This window comes from Corvus kubaryi, unplaced genomic scaffold (genome assembly GCF_017639235.1).
Source record: "Corvus kubaryi isolate FWS band 111438036 unplaced genomic scaffold, C.kubaryi_AGA036_p1.0 138, whole genome shotgun sequence".
Lineage (NCBI taxonomy): Eukaryota > Metazoa > Chordata > Aves > Passeriformes > Corvidae > Corvus > Corvus kubaryi.
The window spans coordinates 4489682-4507842 of NW_024580672.1; the positions used below are offsets into that span (position 1 = coordinate 4489682).

The following is an 18161-nucleotide window of genomic DNA, read 5'->3' on the forward strand; positions in this document are numbered from 1 at the left end:
TTAACCTTTTCTGCCACTAAGAGGGAAGCTCAAAAGGTTTGGAAATTCTCATGGGCTCCCTAATGTCCAGTCCCAGACCTGAGATGCTCTCGGAGAGCAGCAAACCTTGTGGATCAAAGCATCCCACTACATGTGGTATTGAGTTCACTAGGCATTGTCAAGGGCATTAAACTCAGAGCTGGATGATCCATGCCTACAGAGAGTTCCCCTGTGGCTGCTCTGGGCCCTAACTAGTTCATCGCACATCCAGCTGTGATACCCAATACACCCACTGGTGTGAGCCTCCAAAGAACAGTTCCACACACTTTTCACAGACCTACAGTCAGTAGCACACACACTGCACAAGTCTTTAACACAAATGTATTTGTTAGACCTCAATAGCTGCAAGTTCCCTACACAAATGCTTTTTGACAGGGGATTTTTTTTGCCACTCCACATGCTGAAAATGGGACTTATCGGTAAAAAGGAATCTCACAGCTTCTCTTCCAACATACTTAGAAAGACAGAAAGAAATCTCAATAGAGCTGTGGAAATAAAGTTTAGTGTGCTGAAATATTTTATGTTATTGAAAAATTTGATTTTATTCTAATGTTCCATCAAATAGTGTCCCACCATGAGAAGTAAGCATTTGACAATCTTTCTTTTTCACGTTTTAAAATACATTTTGATTACAGAAGCTGGTGGACAAGCTTGGCTTTTGCATCATAGACATTTTAATCAATACTGGCCTGAGCACTTTAGAAAGAAAACATTAGAGCTGAAAAGTATAAGCCTAGTAAAGAAAAAAAACGGCCGCAAGACTACCAAAACAGCAGGGAAGTCTTGTAATGTGCCAAGAACCTGATGAAGCAAGACTAAATTGTATGAGAGAAAAGGGGAACAGGTATTCAGCTGTTAAGCGATGAATTCCCTCCCCTTTTTATAAAGCATTGTGGTATTACCCACCCTCTTGAGATACCAGGAAATGTATACTTTACAGAAGTAAGTTTCTGTAAGACATCTCATGCCTCAAATATAACTCTAAGAAACCTTTCCACTTGTTATAGGACTATTCATTCACTACAAAGAAGTATTAAATTAAGATCACTTACAAAAACCCCAGCATTATAGAAAAGTGCAAAAGAATCAAGAAGCACTTTCTGAAGGTCATTAAGGAAACAATGAAGTTAACACATGAAAAAGTGTTTGGCTTTCTCAGATGACCTCCCTGACATGTACTATGTTTTTCTCTAAGCATCTGTCAAAATAGCATCTTAAAAAGCAACGAAATCCAGCTGCACCCAGGAGCACCCTGCACTTTCCTCATCTGTGAATATTGCAATACTTATTTCTCAAAGGTTATCTTCAAATTTGCAGTCCTCTGTTCTGCTCACCCTCATATATACATGCCACAAGATACAGATGGTACTGTCATCAGTGTGCTATCACTGATGGCTCAATGAGTGCACCTAGCTCCTTGTCTTGGGCAACAGTAAAAATTCCAAAGCAAAATGCTAGCATGGTCTCAACTTTATTTGGAATTTATTTTGCAGGATTTCTTGCCAAATACTGAGTCTCTCAAACTTGCACTGAGGGTGAAATTCTCTGCACAGTACATAAATTATCTTCGTATCAGAAGACACAATCCATAGGAATCTCCTATATAAGGTAGGAACCAAGTATAAGCAGAAAACTCTCTGGATTCTTCTTAAAGATTTTTTGAGCAGATCTTGCAGACATACATATTCTACCACCAAAACTATGAGCTAAGGTCAGAAATATGAGTCTGAAAAAATGTTAGAAAACTCAAAATATCTGGAACTTACCACACATTATTCCCAAAGCTGTGCTAAATACTGCCATATAACCAAAGTAAAATGATGTTTGAAACAAGCCATACATCCTGAAAAAGAAAGATAGAAATTTATGCTTGGTATTTCCCCCATTTTTTATCAATAAAACTTATTTGGCAATATAGTAACCTGATATTCAAGCAAGAAAACTATCACTTACTTTGTCTTGAAAAAGTAGTAGTAAAAGGAGTACATGTAAACATAAATCGCAGTTGATGCCGCAGAAAGAAAGCTTGTCCATTGCCTGAAAGTAAACATGCATGTCCATCACACAACTAGCCAAAAGACTTCCCAAGAAGATGCACAATGCACTTGGAAAAGACCCATCTAGACTGAAGAAACACTTCTTCTATTACAAAAGTCTCACAATCTGGTTAAGTATTAAAATACTGTAACACTTACCACCTGTAATCCTCTGCGTTTAGCAGGAAATACGTACAAACGATGGTCACACAAACTGTCACAATGCAGAGGATAACCAGAACCAGCATCATAAAGCCATAAACGTAGTAGATCTTGTAAGCCCAGAATGAAGTAAAAATGAAATACCTGACGAGAGTAAACAAAATATGCAGATGATATTGTAATGTAACGTAAATTGTAATTTTTAATCAAACGGGGAAACAGCTGACGTACTCACATTTCAATAAAAATTGATCCAAAAGGGAGGATTCCACCTAGGCAAACAATAACAGCTGGCTCCATGAACCTGAAAGATAGTAGAATTAGTTTAGGGACAATTAAAATATTTCATTTATAAACATATTAAGACCAGATAATTAATATAGCACAGAACATTGTTTAAAGGCATGCTAAAAAGAACATTTCTGTTTCTTACCAGTAGATTAGAAAGATTCCCTCAAAAATGTCATGTGTATGGATAAAAGAAAAAGTTATTTTTGGGGAAAGCTGAAACAAAACACGAGGCTCATGCCTATTACCTGCAGGCATTAGGTTAGTCATCTAGCCAGCCTTAAGGCCACAGAAAGAAGCTTTCTTGACAGAAAGAGCCTAAGCAATCAAGCCCCATGACATCCACCAGCTGTGAATGAAGGCAGTGAAAACACATTGTAGCTGTTGATGGCTACAAATACAGCAAAAAGTGCAAGGAAAATTTCACAGGATAACAGTTACATAAATAAGAACCAGCGTTCATTTTTAATGCTATACTGAGTCATGAACATTTAGCTAAAAATGAATATCCAGCTACCTGTAGAAGACACTGTCACTAAAAGGTGACCTCTCTGTGGTACTTGCAATGATGCTGAATCCAGCCAGTAACCAGCGATTTAATTTGCAGCTTCTTGTATTATTTATAGGGAGACTTGTCTAAGTTGATGGTGTGTTACTTCATCATCGTCAAGAGAAGTATCTTTAACTGTCATGCTGATCCAGAAAAATCCATCGGATTCCCAAGATACAGGTTACAATACAAATTAAATTTTAACATCTGAGCTGCACAACCCACTAGGACATTACAGGCTTACATGTTTCAGTGCCCTTCTCACTTTGTCTCTTCCATTCCTCTGAATAGGGAAAGCAAGAAAAATCTATTCAAAAAATCCTCTGAGGATATTTTAATTTCCGTAGCTTGCTGCTTCCACCTCAGAATTAAATTAATAGGAAAAAGTGATTGCATTCGTAATTTTCCAAAAACCTAAGTATGCTTTTTGAGACTAGGCACCCCTTTACATCCACTTCAAAAATTATAAAGGCTTCTTCACAATTCAAACCACATACCTGCAATATTTTAGGCTCTGTGCCATCAACAAAAGCACAGAATTGGGAACAGCATTGCAAGCTTCTCCCCACCATAACCCTGCAAATATGTCTCAGCTTCTGTATGGAGACCATTAATCAGAACAGTTCTGCCTCCAAGGCACATTCAATCCTAAACCTGTAAGAGGCATTAACTGAAGAGGAGAAGTTTTAGTGTCAATATACCTATACAAGAACTGAGTTGGCACCACCCCCTTTAAATAGGGACTAAAGAGCATTTCAGGCAAAATCTGAATCTGTGATCTAGGAATGTAAAATCTGCTACAACTATTAACCATGGTGTTTTAATTCAAAAGAAAAATCATATTAAGAAAATGTCAGTTGAGCAGTTCTTCTAGGCACGACTCACTTTAAATTAAAAGGAGTTATTTCATTAAAACTGAACACCAGAACACCAATTTAAATGTACTGAAGTGAATATTTCTAGTTAACATTTATGCTCGTCTTTACCATTTCTTCTCTGGTATAGGACGAGGCACTGCATTGACACGACATGGAAAATTAGGCTGTCCTGACAGATTTCGGCCAAGAATCGTCCCAACGAGGTTCAATGGAAGGATGACAAAGAAACAAATACAGCACACTGCCACCTGCAAGCAAAAAATTAGAGTTGTAATAAAAAAAAAACAGGTCTAAGACAACAGTAGAAGATAATCAACCAGTATTAGTCCTTAGTAGTTATTGCTGTAGAATCATACTCCTACTTAAGAAGCATTAGTCAACGTGTATTTTATCAAATGGAAGCATTTTTTTCCTAACAGACTTTCTAATAAACATCATTAAGTGTATTTTCATGCATCACTTGAGAGAACAGAACCATTACAGGTTGCTTTACTGTTTCCATCTAATCATTATACCCAATACATTGCACAAGAAATAAAAGGAAATCTTCATGGTACTTCATAACAGAAAGTGTTGTCAGCATCTTTTACAGTTTTGCAGAGAGTGCTAGCTCTGGGGATTAACATCTAACAGTTAGGTAGTTGCACACAAGACTACAACTGTTGGGTACAAAATTTTTAATCCAATCAAAAAAACAAAACCAAACCAAAACCAACCAACCGAAAAAACCCAAACCAAACAAACAAAAAACCCAAAGCAAAACAAAAAAACCAACAAAAAGCCCCAAACAAACCCCAAACAAACCAACCAACCAACCAATCAACCCAATAAGAATCACAAAACCATGTCAGAATGCTACCAATTTTGATTCAATTTTGGGTTCCATTTTTTCCACTATGCACCAACCAGGAAATCAAGAACATAGACTGACAAAGAAACCAGCAACCACTGGTAGGCAAAGATACACAAGTTAGAAGCATAATGACTCTACTTACATATAGAAATCAAGTTTATGCACAATGCTGGAAAGGTCAAGCCAATGTTACAGCTCCTTCTAATGGAACAGCCTCTCTAAAAATCTACCATGAATCTTTTTTTTGCCACTATACTTATCCAGCTCCATTTTTTCTATTCCTTAAAGGCAACATAATTCATCTTCCAAAATAGGAAAATTTCAAGTGTTAAGCAAGACATTCTCTACTCGTAAATCTTTAGCACAAAATGAATTAGCATTAGACAGTTTGGTAACTTTTTGATATTGATAACTAAAGACAGAGCAGTTGCCCATAATGCAATCACCACAGTTCTGAATACTGACCCTGTGGCCTTTTCTACGCAAACATATGAAAATACTGCCTTTTAATGGCTTTGTAGCCTGAGGGTCTGTGTACACCCTGGTGCCTCCTGAGCAAAGGAGGTACATTTGTCTTCACTCCAGCAAAATGCAAAGTCCATGGCAGCACATTAATGCAAAACAATGGAGAAAGGAGCAGGTCTACGAGCACACGTTGACTTGCTTAAGAAGCAGTTACTCTAAGGATAAATAAAAGCTGCTCGTGTATGTTATATCTAAGAAATCTACATCAAGTGGCTGAAAAGAATGATATTAGCTCAATACAAACTCAGCATTAGGTGAATCACACAAATTTAAGACTATATTTGGCTAAAGTCAGTGGGTTATTCTTCTATTACTGGCTAGCTTAGGTCAGACGTGAAGGGAAAACATTGCCTGGGGTTGGATGGAACAAGCCTTCATGCTTCACAGGAGGGGTACACCAAACTGGTGGGTCAACAAGCAGAAGCACTTTCCAGACTGCTCTGTATATCTTTGAGGAGAGGTTATTAAACAATTACTTCATGAGCCATTAAAATAGGAAGCTTCACTGGTAAATAAGGAGACCCTATGTTGTACTTACACTTGCAGTATAAATAATATAATAACAATACAGCAGTTTTTACACAGTTAATTTAGTATCTCCCATTTATCCTCCTTCCATTACTCAAAAAACACAGGTAAGCAAGCATAATGTTTAAGTAGGACACTGAGGTTGCCTAAGAATAAATTTCAGGAGAAGCATACAACGCGCTCAACGGATACAGGTTCTGCCCTTGAAAACTGTTCAGTCTAAAGGAATGAGCAGATGAGAATTTTCAGAGAAAAATGTCAAAAAGTATCAGAAACCTCAAAGAACATCATCTTGAGTGCTACGTTTATTAAATCCTCACTAAAAAGTCACAGCTTGTTTGAGGTACAGTGGGTAGAAGAGATGTTCAAGAATTAAGGCTTGGATAGGATCCAAAGAATTTCTCAGCTGAACATAATGAAACCATTTCCATTTCCAAGAGGAGAGTGCTCTGCTTCCTGCAGCAAGGCCATCCGGATGCGTCGGGTGGTCCATGGGGCTCTGCGGTGTTGTTCTGACAGGTAGGTTTCACACCTGGCTGAGGCAGAAAGCTCAGACCCAGGCAGCATGAAAGGGCATTGGTACTGCTCAACACAGACACAACTGTCTTTTACAGTGCAGGTTTTAAGATGACTGTAGCTTAATTTCTCGACCTTGGAAATCTCCCCTGATTGGGGAGTGGGGACAGTGGTAGAAAGAGAATTCACTGCTTTACTGCATAAAGAAACTGCCCAGGAACAGCCCTGGGCTCTAAGCTCACCTGGAACTACACTCAGCATCTTGTATTTGTCCATCTTGCAAAATATGTCTATTTTACAGAATCCACACAGAAAGAATATAACCTTGGACACAGAACCAAGCAAGGAAAATCCAGGCCTAATTACTGATTAGCTGGCAAACTCCTGGATGAAAAAAGGCTGTCAGTAGCATTTCATTCTAGTGACACCCTCCACAAAGCTGAATGCCTTAAAATCAGGTGGGCAAGGACAAGGCCCAAATTCATCCAGCAGGGCTTGGCTGTTGTGTTATCCAGAAAACTGACTCAGCAGTAGCTCTGAAATCTAAAATATTCATCTGCATAAAACAATCTGAGACAGACCAAGGTTCCTTGCATAATGATTTCAGTAAGTACAGTCAAGCTGTCCCCAGTAAACCTATAATTGGCATCCATCAGAAAATCTGAGTGCTTGTGGTTTCATTATCAGATCAAAGCATGACTGATAATGGTGTAACATCTTACATTCTGTTATCCATTGTGCTGAAAAATGAACTGATTTCAAACAGAACAGCCAGCATCTTCAGTGATACCTTGTAGCAGCACTAGATAAAGTCAGCATTTTGTTAAACAGTGAAATGCCACCTGTCTTAATTCTATGCTGTGTTCTGAGGACACCTGAAAGTGAAATACATTTTTTTCCTTTTATCCTGGAGCCATTTCAGAAGTCTAAAATTATCTGAGATAATTTTGCAGTGCAAAGGAAACCCAATTGAGCAAATAAGGATGAACCATAGCACAGGCTCAGGAATGCCTCCTACTCCCACCTGGCTCTGATACGTTGTCCAAAACGAAGATGTGAATGTTGTTCTTTCTGCTGAGGTAAGACCACCCTCCTGGTGACAGCAACCTGGTGGTCTTAGTAAGATGACCAACAAAACCAGTACTGGTTGTACACATCACGTTGAACTCAGCAGCATCTTCTTTCTTGCTTTCCACTCATTGTCTGACTCACAGGTAGTCTACCTGCTCAGACTGATGACTGGTAAAACAACTTTCTTCACTCTTGGCAATAATAAGCCTTCTCTGGATGCTAGAGATGACTGGGGATAGCTGGTGTTTTTCAGGCATGTACCTCTTAATTTCATGTCTGAGGTGAAGACAGCGCCCCTCCTCTCAAACTAAACAGGTAGAGCCCATAGCCACAGATAGCAAGGACAGCAATGATGCAGGCTGGGCAATATCCAAACCTACAGAGTCTAAATCCTAACTGAAGCAAACACAGGGTACTGGGATAACAAGTGTCTTAAAGATAAAGTTACAGGATTTCTGCCTAAAAGGTTTCCAAGAGTAAGAATACAACGGAAAAAGCAGTTCAAACACTTAATGGCCTCCACCATCAGAAATGGAAAGGAGAAATGAAGACAAGATCAACACACATACCTGCTCTACCCTCCTGCAAAAGTCACTGACAATGTACTGAGAAAAGCAGACCCCAATAACAGTAGTTGTGTGATGAGCAGAGATAAGAAAGCTGTGTCTTTACAAGCATTTTAAGAGTTATTACTGTAACATCAGCCATGAGAAATTCAGAGAACTGTTTTAATTACTACTTCATAAAACACAGATTATGAAAAGAGGCAAATACATTACGTCTTCAAACCTGTTTTTTCATCAAGAAACAAGCACAGGTTCTCTATAATCCATATTACTCAAGACAAATTACGTGAGCTTTTGTACATTAAAAAATGCTTGTTTTATTTTGACTGTTTCAATTTTGTTGTACAAAGTATCTTATTTATACACCAGCAGCTGATTTAGTTTGCAGGTTTTAGTTGCCACAGAAGAGACTGTCAACCTCACCGAGCCTGCATTCTAACTCCTTTTTGTTTTGTTTTGATGGGGAAAGAATATTCTACTGCCCTCGACTGAATGTGCAGAATTCAGTTTTCCGTATTTGAAAGGAAATATTGTCAAGAGGGATATAATTTATTTCCTAGTGCCATGTGTTTCATATTTTCTGACAACTGTAGATTAAACTTCATTCAAAGGTGATAATTAAAATTTTTATGAGCATATCTAATATTAAACAGCTACTGGCAGGCTATGGTGCCATGACTGCTTAATGCACAGGGAAGAAAAGCAATAAAAATTAACTGTCAAAGCAGCAGCTTGATCTTCCCTGTCAGCTACCAAAATGCATTCTCAGTCATGAGACACCCTCCCATACAGAGGTTACTAAATTTGTATAATGCCACCGTTTTCTGCACATCATCCAAACATTACAAGAAAAAGAACAGAGCAAAAGGCTTCAAAATAAAGTGTTACTAGTTTTATTACAACTAAGTTGTTAATCTAGAGTGTTGCTCTAGGTAACAAATTGAACTGTTGAAAGTGTAGGCAGAAGAATTAAGCTCTGTCTATTTTTAGCAAAACTAAGGGATATGACCAAGGGTTGCACAGTCACTTTCAAACAATTTGAGGAAGCACCCTGCTGAATGTATGTAACAGGATTTTTTTCTATTTTTAGCCAGGTGTATTTCTTTATCTGGCTCAATGAATGAAAATCTTTGGCACTACTAGGTTCTCTTTTCTCAGCGGCAATCAATACTCATATCAACTCAAAGCTGTCAGGGAAAGCTGCAGCTTGGATTAAGCTATCTGTTGGACGAAACACTTTTTTCTTTTCCAAACAAGGTAGAAAAGATGCAAACACTAGGGTCTCAATCCCAAGAGAAATACAGTGTGCTTAAACTTATTTAATTAAATCATTAAAAATGCACACTGGAAACATTAGCCACAAAGGAACCTACTGTTCAAACAAAACAGAAATGATAAATCTTAAAACAGTTAATAGAAGCTGCATAGATTCTGCAGTCAGAATATTACATTAGTCATAGTAGCCTTAATGGAAATCTTTAAATTATGCATCACTCACAGAACAACATAAGCATTCACAACTTATGAAATGCCAGAATTAAAATGATCGCTTCAAATTCAATCATGCTGTACTCCACAGAAATTCTGTATTACTCAGTATTTCTGCACAGAACTAGTACCGTACTGTTCACACATATTATGGAGAAGTCACTTTGCATACCATTATTTAAAATTCTTCTTAAAGCTTCCATGCTCCACTTTTTACGTATAATTCAAACACAAAAAATATAAAGATGATTGGTAAATACACCAAAAAGACTGATAAACATCAACAGAAACTGAGTCGAGATCTGTAACAACTTCAGAACTCTATGTTCACCAGTAAGAGGACATAATCAACAAATACACCAAAAAATCAAATTTGGACTCCAAAGAAATGAATAATTGAACAGTACCCACTGCATTTCTATAATGGTGAAGGGATGAGTGAAAAAAGCAGAGATTTTATATCTCCTTCGTAGGCTCTGGAAGTTAAAAGCTTTAATGCATTAAGTTTTAAAAAGCTCTCGTATTTGAATAAAAGCTGTCACATTCTTGATATCATGCCGAAGGGAAGGGCAGCTGAAAGCTATCCCAAGGAAGAGATAAAGCCTTTGTTCATGCTCATGGTGTATTTCACTGCAGAAGGTTTGTCCTTCCACAGGTAAGACAGCTTGCAAGTATATCTAAAATGGCTAAGGGCAGAGTCCCAAGAGTGAAGACTGATTTCAGAAATAAGCTTTGCATCTTCCCAGGCCCTGCCACATCTTCAAGGAGATCCCAGACATCAGGAATGAGTTATACAAGGTGAATGAAATTTTGAAGTTCAAAACAGACTACAACAACAGTGAGATGCATGAAGGTCCTGAAGAGCCCAATCAATTCGAGGACTTCAAGACAAAGTGTAGAAGAGCAGATACCAGGTAGATGAAAGATGCAGCAACTGGGTGTTAGTTTGCATGTCCTGAATTTGATTCTATCAGCTGCCTTTGCCTAAATTCCATAGGAAAATCTCCCTGGAGGGAAGATTTAAGTCACAGAGACTACTTAGCACTTCACTGGGAAGTGGCAATGCAAAACTGGCAAAGTACAGGATGACATATTTAAGAATAGTCTCTTAACAACCTTTTAGCTAAGGGACTTTTTTCAGCAACTCGGTTTCTGCTTTTTCCAGATTTACAGTAGTCAAGATGAGGGGGGCAATACTTGCTAGCAATTTAAATCAAGGAGGGTGGTTTCAAGACATACCAGGGTAAAGGAAGTTATTTCTGTGTTCTAGTACATTTAGGTGGCAGAGGTTTTATTTTCCCAAGAAATCAGCAGCAACAAGTTTGCATCAGACAATTCTGGAAGCTTCTTTACATTGAAAACAGAGGTGGAAAGGCACAAAAGGATCTCATCCATAAAGCCAGAGAGCATCCTGGGGACTTCAATCTGAAGCATAACATGGTAATTGCAAGCAATTTCCATTTCCTTCCACAAACCAGCTTGTTGATTTGAAGTCATTAGAGCGTTGCTCATTCTGATGAAGTTTCTGATTCATAACCTGCTTGCCTGCTAACTCCACTTAAGTTTTATTGCCACAGTCACAATGATTCAAACACTTTCATAAAACCTTGCAAATATTAAAACCTCTGTGTATAGAGAGTCCTAACACCCTGATTAAGTGAACCCTGAAGATTTATATAGCCATTTGCTTTTGCATGCACCTGCCCATGATCTTAAAATACAAATCAGCTGAACAAATTCACAAGACAAACTACAGCACAGGTGGAATCACCTTCCCTCAGCATTCCTGGCCTACAAAGGCGAATACAAGTGAGAAATGTGATACCATAACTGCTTGCTTAGCAGTAAAACAGCCTCTTTGCACATATCAAGGATCAATGCTGTAAACCTTTATGACAGTATTGTATATAGCTGCTAGTGTAAGAAAGAAAAAACAACACAATATTGCTTTGGAACACTGACCAACTAATAGAAACATATTCAAAGATAGAATTTTAGTCAAATTTCCTGAAGAAGAAAACCAGAAAAAATAAGTGAAGAGTTTATAAACATGTTTAGCTTTATGTTACATTCACCTGTTTTATACAATTGAATTCACTGTAAAAAGCTGGTATTCAGGCACACTTTGAAAATACTGTTAATAAGGAGGTGACTAGAACCAGCAATGTACATAGAATGACTCCTCCATCAGTGAAAAATTATTGAAAGTCTTCGCCTGAAACTGGGAATTGTCTCTCTTCTTGTTACCATTTATAATCTCTACCACATTAATTCATTAACAATGTGTTCTTTAGAAGTATTTTCAGTCACATACTGAATTCAATTATAACCAAAAGAATACAATATACAAGACAGAAACTTCTGACACTAAGCTTCATTTTGCGGGATTTAAACTAAGAAGAAGAAATCCAAGGCTACTTGAATATCTCTAAATTATTTGAACCTAACATATCACAAAAACTGATATGCAAAGAAGAAATCTCTATAAAATGTTTAAATTCCAAGATTTGCTACAGGTATTATTGAAAACAAAACAAGACTTCCTGTACTAAGATATTCTTTTAAGTTAATGGTGCTACTGCACAAACTTAGAAAAAGCAATTTTATGATGTATATTTAAAAAAAAAATTCTGCTTTAAAACAGTAGCCCTTATAAGCTCAAATAGAAATTTTGCCCAAGTGGCAAGTGATTATTTCCTACATTTTATTCACAGGATTATTTGAGGTTGCTTGGAAGGGGCCAACACAAACAAAATCCTGACAAAAGACAAAGCAAATAGAGAACATCATCACGACTAAATGAAAAAGTACTACAACAAGTATAATTTTTCAAGTGATAGGGTAAATGTACAGACACAAGACCATAACTAGACAGTAAATAACACTGAACAAAGTGAAAAGGGTGAGTCATTCTTGTAAAGACAGATCTGCTCAGAATGTCTTAGCTTGTATTGCTGCCTGATCATTTATTCTTATTTTTTTGCTTGATTGCAATGATTTGGAAGTATCTTTCACTTGGAATCCCTTTGTATTTCATTTTATATTATAAACAGTTTGCACTGGCCATGCAGAAGGAAATTCAAGTTGCTGACTTTCCACACTGTTAAAACACTAAGCTTGAATACAAAGCAGAAGTGTCATTTTAAGCACAGAGAAGACTGGTTTTGGCATCCAGCAGCTGTTGCTATTGTCATTAAAATGAATTATACTTGAAGCACCTTAACCCCCTCCCACAAAAAATCTCTAACTAGATAAAGCTATGACTCACAATTGTACTTAGATTTTAAAAAAATGTCGTTTTTCTGTGTCGACAGTGGAGTTTAAATTCTCCAATAAAACAACTCACCATGGTTGCAAAGGGTATAGCTCTTGAAGCATGGTAATAGATGGCAATGAAGTTGATGAAGAAGGCAGTTCCACACACCATTGCTGGAATAAGGAAGGCTCCAATGAACATCTGCTTTATCCATCGCCTTCCTGTAACAAGGGACATTCCAATGGGACTGGTAAGATACAGCATATTTTTTTAAAAATTTACTAGCAAGCACTCCAGAATTTAGATGCTTGACTACTTCTCCCACAAAAAGGCAAAAGAAGTAAGTAACAACATACTACATCAATACAAGAGCCAAGGGCAAATGAAGTTTCATCTGACTCCTGGTAACTCACAAGATGCAGCACATTAATCAATTTATTAAGCCAGGTAAAGAGACAAGAAAAGGGATACAGCATGAGAATGTTTCAGCTGAAGAACAGCATATGCTGACTAAGCTGGCCAAAGAACCCAGGGTGTGAAACCTAAGGGGGTATGTAGCTGCAGATAAGAAGAGACAGAGATAGCAGAGCTGGCCCTGTGCAGAGCCTGCTCTCACTCTAAGCGCACACGAGAGCTCAGCACTGCTCCCAGGACAACTCAGCACCACAGCTGCTTCCAGACAGCACCTGCTCTGCGTTGGCTTGATCCAACCAAGCTAATTGCACACATCAGGATGCATTAAGGAACTGGCTATCCCTGATATAAAGCAAAATACTACAGCATTTATCATACAGGAAAACTGGACTCTTGACATCTTCAACAGCAGAAAAAGTAGAAAGAAAGTGATTTCTAAACTCCAAGCATCAAGGGAACAGCAACACTTGCTAGTAGTCATTACTAAGTTTAGAGCTCCCTGAGGAGCTCAAAGAAATCCTTTTGGGCAATACCTTAAAAATTTTCCCTATCTGTAATCCCTGTACTTTTTATGCTCTTAAATACTGTCTATATTTATATACCACAATATCAATATGCAGTAAGTAAAAACAGTAAAGAAATAGCAATTTTTTTCAAGACAATCCTATGTATTTTCACCATGAGCCAACAAAATCAGCATTTCAAGGTTTGATACATGTTTGATCTGTAAAAAAAAAGGCAAATCTGGCTCAGCCATAGAGCATGGTACATTTCAGCACAGCAACCCTTCTCTAACTAGAACTGGTTTTGTACAAACTGCTAGGTTTATAAACAAGCCACATGAAAATAAACTTCTACTCTCCAAACTCAAAGTGCAGTTGAGATTTAACACTAACAGGTATACCATGCTAAAAAGATGCAGATTTTCTTTTGTGAACTTACCAGAATTATTTTTTTTAAGCACTCTAGAAGCTAATAGGTATTGATTATTCTTTTATTGCAGCATAGGGAAATGGATGAAGCTAGTGCACTGCAAGAATCTAACTGGTCATAACTCAGAGGCATAGTGGGGAGCATTTGAAGACAGCCTGTTCAAATCCGTCAATTTTATTTGGCTTCTGCTCTCTACTGATGCTCATTTTGACTTGCTAAGTATAAAGTAGAGCATATACTGGAAAGTAGAACATCCTTCTTTAAAAGACGATATAAACGGTTTTCCCCATCCACAATTAGTGGTCTAGTAAATAATCATACTCATCTTTTTTGTGTTAGCCTAACATAACCCCCCTAGTACATACAGAAAAGGACCATGTAGGAGTCATTGGGAGAAGATGACGCGAACTGTTTAAGGTTACACAAAGGGAAAGGCTATTATACTCTGTGGATGTCATGAGCCAAAAGATTATATACAAGAGTATAACAAGCAATTCAGAAGTCACAACTGTTAACAGTTCTTTAGCTCTTTTAAATTAACCTAAGACTCCAGTTACCTCTTTAGAAAGCGTAGCCAGTACTGAGTAGATAACATGAAAGGTAAATATACTCAAGATATTTCCCATTTATTAAGAATTTAATGAATTCCATCTAACTCCGTGAGGACACTATATTGGTGCAAATCAGAAAATAATAACTTCTCTATTTAACAATGCAATGAAAATGGTGGAATATGAAAACTATTTACCTCCTTGTCTAGCATAAAGGCTTCCTCCAAAATATCCATTCACTGGCGATGTTGCAGCATAAACAAATATAGCTGTACTAAGCATTGATCCTCTCCTACAAGAAGGGATGTTTTTGGTAAATGAAATACAAAACCAAACATGATTAGAGAGAAAAAAATAGTGTATTTTAAGCAGAAGCAGTTATTTAATATTTTTATGTAATACAAAAATTCAGAAGTGCTTAAACTGTAAAATCTGCATAAGAATGAGAACTGTTTGTATACAAAGCTTTTGGCCAAGTCTAATTCAATGTGGGAAAGAGAATTTTGACATACTACATTCTTTTCTAACATGCATTTATTTTAACTGGAGTACAGAATCTCACCTCTGATAAATATACTCTGACATTTGGATGTGTGTACTTTGTGCATAAATAACTATTTACATGACATACATTAAGTGTAAGATTCAACTGTAGATAAAATGTCAAAAGGCCAGCATTAACAAAAATATACTAAGATTGTGAATGATGTTTCTGCCATCCCCCAGAAATTAACTTTTAAGATCGAAAGTGTTCATCTGGCAGAAAATTAGATTTAGAAACTATAAATACTATAATGAAGTCACAAATCAGCATCGAGTAGTGCAATCAGAAGAGCTTAGTAATTTTTAAATGTCACCCCATTAAATGTTGGGCTACTAATTTTGGCATAATTTTTCTGAAACTTTACAGGCAAAGCTAATAATTTTAAATCAAAGAAGCCATTTCCAAATACATTTAAAAAAAATAATATCTAAGAATAGGAAGATAGAAATTTTATTCATTAATAGAGTTGTTTCTCCACATCTCTCTGCTATTCTTCGACAGCAAATAGCAGTAGGTTTTCAGCCAACTTACTGTACTTTCATCAAATTAGTTGCTCTGAGAGATTCTAGTTACTGCCATTTTGGGTTCTGAGGAACCATTCCTGGATGCCTGCTGTACTCAAAGAAGCAATCTCTAGCACTTAAACTTCCATGACTGCGTGACCAAAGCAAATATACCTGCTGGTCACACACACTAAAGGACTGTTTTGCTAACATTTGTTTTTTAAAAACTTCCCATAACTTAAAACAATTTAGAAACACATGCAAAACCCCCAAGAGCAGGCACAGTCTGAAATGGCACTGTCACTGTATAAATCCAGGCTACCAGTAAAAACATCAGACTTGGTGCTATTTTCCTAAACGGAAGAATTGTCTGCACCAGATTTGGTCAGTTGTTCCGCTACACACCCAGAATTAAATTCACTTTGAAAGTGACAGAAAGGCCTATTGCAATAAAAGACTAAGTGCACATATCTTTTCAAAAACTACTGTTCTGACACATTTTACAACTGTCATTACCAACTTACAGCTTCCCTACAGGGCACATATATTCTGAAATGGTTTCATTTTGTCCTCTGAAGGGCTGACATGCTGCACTCTTAAAAGTGTGTATGTAAGCCTGTCTAGAAATATAACCATGAGGCACAAGGAGGGGAATAATACCCTATGAAAAATGAAAATATGCCAACATTCTGGTACTACAGAGTGGCTTTTTAAACACACCATTAAAAGGCCGCTAAATTCAAAAGCAAGAGTTCTCTCTAGTGGCACATTAGAAGTATTACACCTTGTTAAAATCAAGGTACAGTGATATTCACAGTCAAAGTTTAGTCATTGCTTTAAACAAATAACTTGCAAAAAATAAAAAAAAAACCCAAAACACAAGCCAATAATTCACTCCAATGCCCAAAATAAAATCACTACAGAAACAGATGCAGTCCATCCAGTCACCCAAAAATCTCCATCAGATTAAGAGGTAAAGGAAAAAAAACTGGTGAACTACAAGTAGTGTGTTAAATTTAAACTTGAGTATTATTTCTTTATTTTAAATTATTTATTTCCAGTCAGGACTACAGCCCACCTGTTGCTGGGGATTTTACATCAACACAGGCTGAGCACTATGTGTTCAAAAGAACTTAAGGAATTACATCTTCATTCCCAAGCAGACTTGTGGGTAAGACTGACTTAATACTGACTTGCCAGCAGAAAACAGAACTATTCACAACAGAGCACACTCCTACTTCAGTTTTCACAGGACATGGTGGGGAAATTGGGTCAGAAATACAGTAAGATCTTGTTACTCTGGATGAAACCAGGAGTGAAATATGTAACTTTTAACATATATTTCCCATATTATCTACTAGTGATTCTGCAGAACAACAAACTAGTTTCATAATAAATCATTCAATAAGCAAGCACTAAAAGAGAAAATCAAAGGAGACCAACTAATGTGATAACAGCAGGACAATGTTTCATTACAAATTAAAAGAGCACTTAATACTACATCTGATCTACAGATTATGACTTAAGACTCTCAAACATTTTTTTCAGGCCAGTTAGAGCAATAATTTTTGTAATTATTTTGTTCACTTAAACATTTATGTACGGAAGACATGACACAATTATACTTACTCTGTGTATAAATCTTCTATCATTGCAACAACAATGACTATAAGAGACACAGCAAAAATTTGACAGCCAGAACCAATAAGCGATGAAAATATTAGAGGATGACTGGATGGTCTAAACACATCTCCATGGACCTGCTTCCACCCATACTCATCACCTAGATCTCTGTCCTGGGAACAACAACAACAAATTTAAAGTCTAGTCATGACAATTAAAGACAAACACGCAAGCTAGATAAAAAAAGGTCTGATTTAATAAAGCAACTTCAAGTGCGTCTTCTCTTCTGAATGCATCAAATCTGAAAGTTTACTTTTCAGATGCTTAAGGAAGACAACAACAAATTACTACCTGAATGTATGACACAATAAAATCTATCAGAATCCCTCCTTGTCCCTAAAGCCTCTGAGGTGCTTAGGAGTACACCAGGCTTCTACTACAAAGTCTGAATGGTCCTAGCTTATCCTAAGGTTGGATATGAACATTAACACAGTGACTACAGAGAGATTTTTGGGTTGCAACCTAGAAGCATGTTATAAAGAAAACCAGTAACACTTTCAAGACACACAAAAGGCAATTTTCTGTCCAACTGAAGAAAGCCATCCAGAGCTGCTATCACAATGAATGTATGACAAGAAAACAATAAGCCTTAAAAAGAGACCTTTTAAAGCATGAATGCAGATCTTACCATATCATCCATTTCTTCCTCCTTGCTGTATCTTGCATAATCTTTTCGCAAAGTTCTCATTAATATCATAGACACTAGGCCAACCAGAAAGATCACCATCATAAAAGAATTGAAAATTGAAAACCAGTGAATCTACAAAAAGAAAACAC

At 37.1% G+C, this 18161-nt stretch overlaps 1 protein-coding gene across 2 annotated transcripts in view; it reads right to left on the reverse strand.

Annotated features, from left to right (window-relative positions):
- TM9SF3 (transmembrane 9 superfamily member 3) overlaps window positions 1-18161 on the reverse strand; it is a 47348-nt gene that overhangs the window by 5597 nt on the left and 23590 nt on the right. For both annotated transcript variants that reach the window (XM_042018758.1, XM_042018756.1), the window contains exons 6-14: window positions 18013-18144; window positions 17331-17497; window positions 14852-14946; window positions 12847-12977; window positions 4062-4201; window positions 2473-2541; window positions 2235-2381; window positions 1993-2076; window positions 1806-1882 (exon numbers count right to left, since the gene is read on the reverse strand). In XM_042018758.1, coding sequence (XP_041874692.1) covers window positions 1806-1882; window positions 1993-2076; window positions 2235-2381; window positions 2473-2541; window positions 4062-4201; window positions 12847-12977; window positions 14852-14946; window positions 17331-17497; window positions 18013-18144 — 1042 coding nt within the window. The remainder of the gene's footprint in view (window positions 1-1805; window positions 1883-1992; window positions 2077-2234; window positions 2382-2472; window positions 2542-4061; window positions 4202-12846; window positions 12978-14851; window positions 14947-17330; window positions 17498-18012; window positions 18145-18161) is intronic.